This window comes from Bison bison, unplaced genomic scaffold (assembly GCF_000754665.1).
Source record: "Bison bison bison isolate TAMUID 2011002044 unplaced genomic scaffold, Bison_UMD1.0 scf7180017864371, whole genome shotgun sequence".
NCBI classification, from domain to species: Eukaryota; Metazoa; Chordata; class Mammalia; order Artiodactyla; family Bovidae; genus Bison; species Bison bison.
Window position 1 is genome coordinate 7,568,013 of NW_011494943.1, and position 2,047 is coordinate 7,570,059.

The 2,047-nt window shown below is 60.0% G+C and overlaps 1 protein-coding gene across 1 annotated transcript in view; it reads left to right on the forward strand.

Moving 5' to 3' along the window:
* Positions 1 to 2,047, forward strand: part of UNK (unkempt family zinc finger) — a 35,604-nt gene that overhangs the window by 21,658 nt on the left and 11,899 nt on the right. Inside the window, exons 4-6 of the mRNA XM_010856504.1 lie at positions 47 to 272; positions 939 to 1,074; positions 1,605 to 1,724. Of these exons, the coding sequence (XP_010854806.1) occupies positions 47 to 272; positions 939 to 1,074; positions 1,605 to 1,724 (482 nt within the window). The remainder of the gene's footprint in view (positions 1 to 46; positions 273 to 938; positions 1,075 to 1,604; positions 1,725 to 2,047) is intronic.

Here is a 2,047-nt window from a genome sequence, read left to right on the forward strand (position 1 = left end):
TATGACATCAGGTGGGCTGAAGGCCATGCCCGGCTGAGGGCCCTAGGCAGGACCGCAGCTGGAGTGCAGGGCTGGCACTCTGCTGCTTTCCTCCTCATGCTCCCTCCCTGCTCTGTCTCTCCTCCGCTACTGTCCCTGCAGGGAGCTCCAGGCGATGGAGGCCTTGCAGAATGGCCAGACCACAGTAGAGGGCAGCATGGAAGGCCAGTCGGCTGGGGCCGCGAGCCACGCCATGATAGAAAAAATCCTCAGTGAGGAGCCGCGGTGGCAAGGTAAGGGTGGCCACACGGGTGGCCGTGCCCCTGCCACCAGCTGCCTGTCCTCTCCCCTGTCCTCCCCATAGCCTCCCTGAGCACCCACCATGGCCTTCTCCACCCCAAACCACCACCTCTCCTGGGAGGCCTGTGCCCCCTCACCCCACCTCACACCAGCCACCTACAGCCCAGTCCTGCAGGGACACCCCTGACCCTGGTCCTGTCATCCCAAAGTGTTAGGGGTTTCCTTGGTGGTTCAGACGGTAAAGAATCTGCCTACAATGCAGGAGACCCGGCTCAGGGAGATCCTGGGTCAGGGAGATCCCCTGGAGAAGGGAATGGCAACCCACCCCAGTATTGTTGCCTGGAGAATTCCATGGACAGAGGAGCCTGGCGCTCCCTAACTACCTTCAGGGGCTTTCACACATACGTTGGCTGAGCAAGTACACGAGTTGATGTATTCTCAGCCCTCCTGAGGACTTCCTGTTTACTCTCTGACCTGTGAGCATCTTCAGTGAGGGATGGTGGTGTCCTCTTTACCTCTCTCCTGGGTTGCACACTTGGTGTTGGCCCACAAGGAGGGGGCCTTGCTCATTCCTGTCGCCAAAATCTTGGCTCCTGGACCCTTCCCAGTAGCTTCTCCTTTCCCTGCCCACCTGATCCCTGCGTCTGCCCCCCATGCAGAGACTGCTTACGTGCTGGGGAACTATAAGACGGAGCCGTGTAAGAAGCCCCCGCGGCTGTGCCGTCAGGGTTACGCCTGCCCCTACTACCACAACAGCAAGGACCGGCGGCGGAGCCCCCGGAAACACAAATACAGGTGCTTTGGCCCCAGCAGGCCAGCCGTGGGAGGAGGGTGGCAGGCGACAGATCAGGGCCGGGGCTGCTTCCACTGTGCTCCCGGGGTGGGGGGCAGGGAGGCCAGCCCCGGGGGTCGCAGGACCCCACTACAGGGGAGGGGAATGGTTAGGAGAGCTGAACGATCCTTTGCCGTGAAATGAGGATCTTTTCACTAGGAACCCCTCTAGTTCTGACCCAGAAGGGTGTTTTTAGGGTGAAGCCAGGATGTGGCTGTAGCCTGGCTCTCCTTTTGCAGCACAGTGCTGTGGGGAGGGGAGGACTTGGCTGAAGGGAAGAAAACAGTGTCCTTCTGGTGATGTAGCCAGGCTGGGCAGCGAAGCAAAGCCTGGCTTCTGGCCCGAGTAAGGCGTTCACTCTACAGTGATCTTTCCTGTTTCTGAGCCTGGCTTTGCAAAGCTGGGAGACCTGAGAGGGGCCCTGAGCTGCGATCTCGTTAGCATCCCCCAGGTCCAGTCTGCATCCTTCTGACCCACCCTGTTATTGAACCAGGTCGTCTCCATGTCCAAACGTAAAGCATGGGGACGAGTGGGGAGACCCTGGCAAGTGTGAGAACGGAGATTCTTGCCAGTACTGCCACACGCGCACGGAGCAGCAGTTCCACCCCGAGGTGGGCCTTGGAGCTGGGATCCTTTGAGGGGCGGGTGTCCTGTGAACGTGGCTCCCTTAACGCCCAGAGGCACACTGGAAAGTCATAGCCCTGACCAAGATCATGAGTGGGGATATCCCTCTGTGAGAGCTGAGTCAGGGCTGGTTGGGCGTGTGACCCAGGAAAGGAGGTGGTCCCCGGTGTGGGGGTGGCCGTGTCTGCTTACTGTCTTGAGCAAGGAACTGGTAGGGAGAGACTTAGGGAAGTGGCCTCAAGTAGGGACGAGAAAGAGCTAACCCATCCCTGCTGAAGGCACCCCAGCTGCCATCCCTCTCTGCCCAGGCCT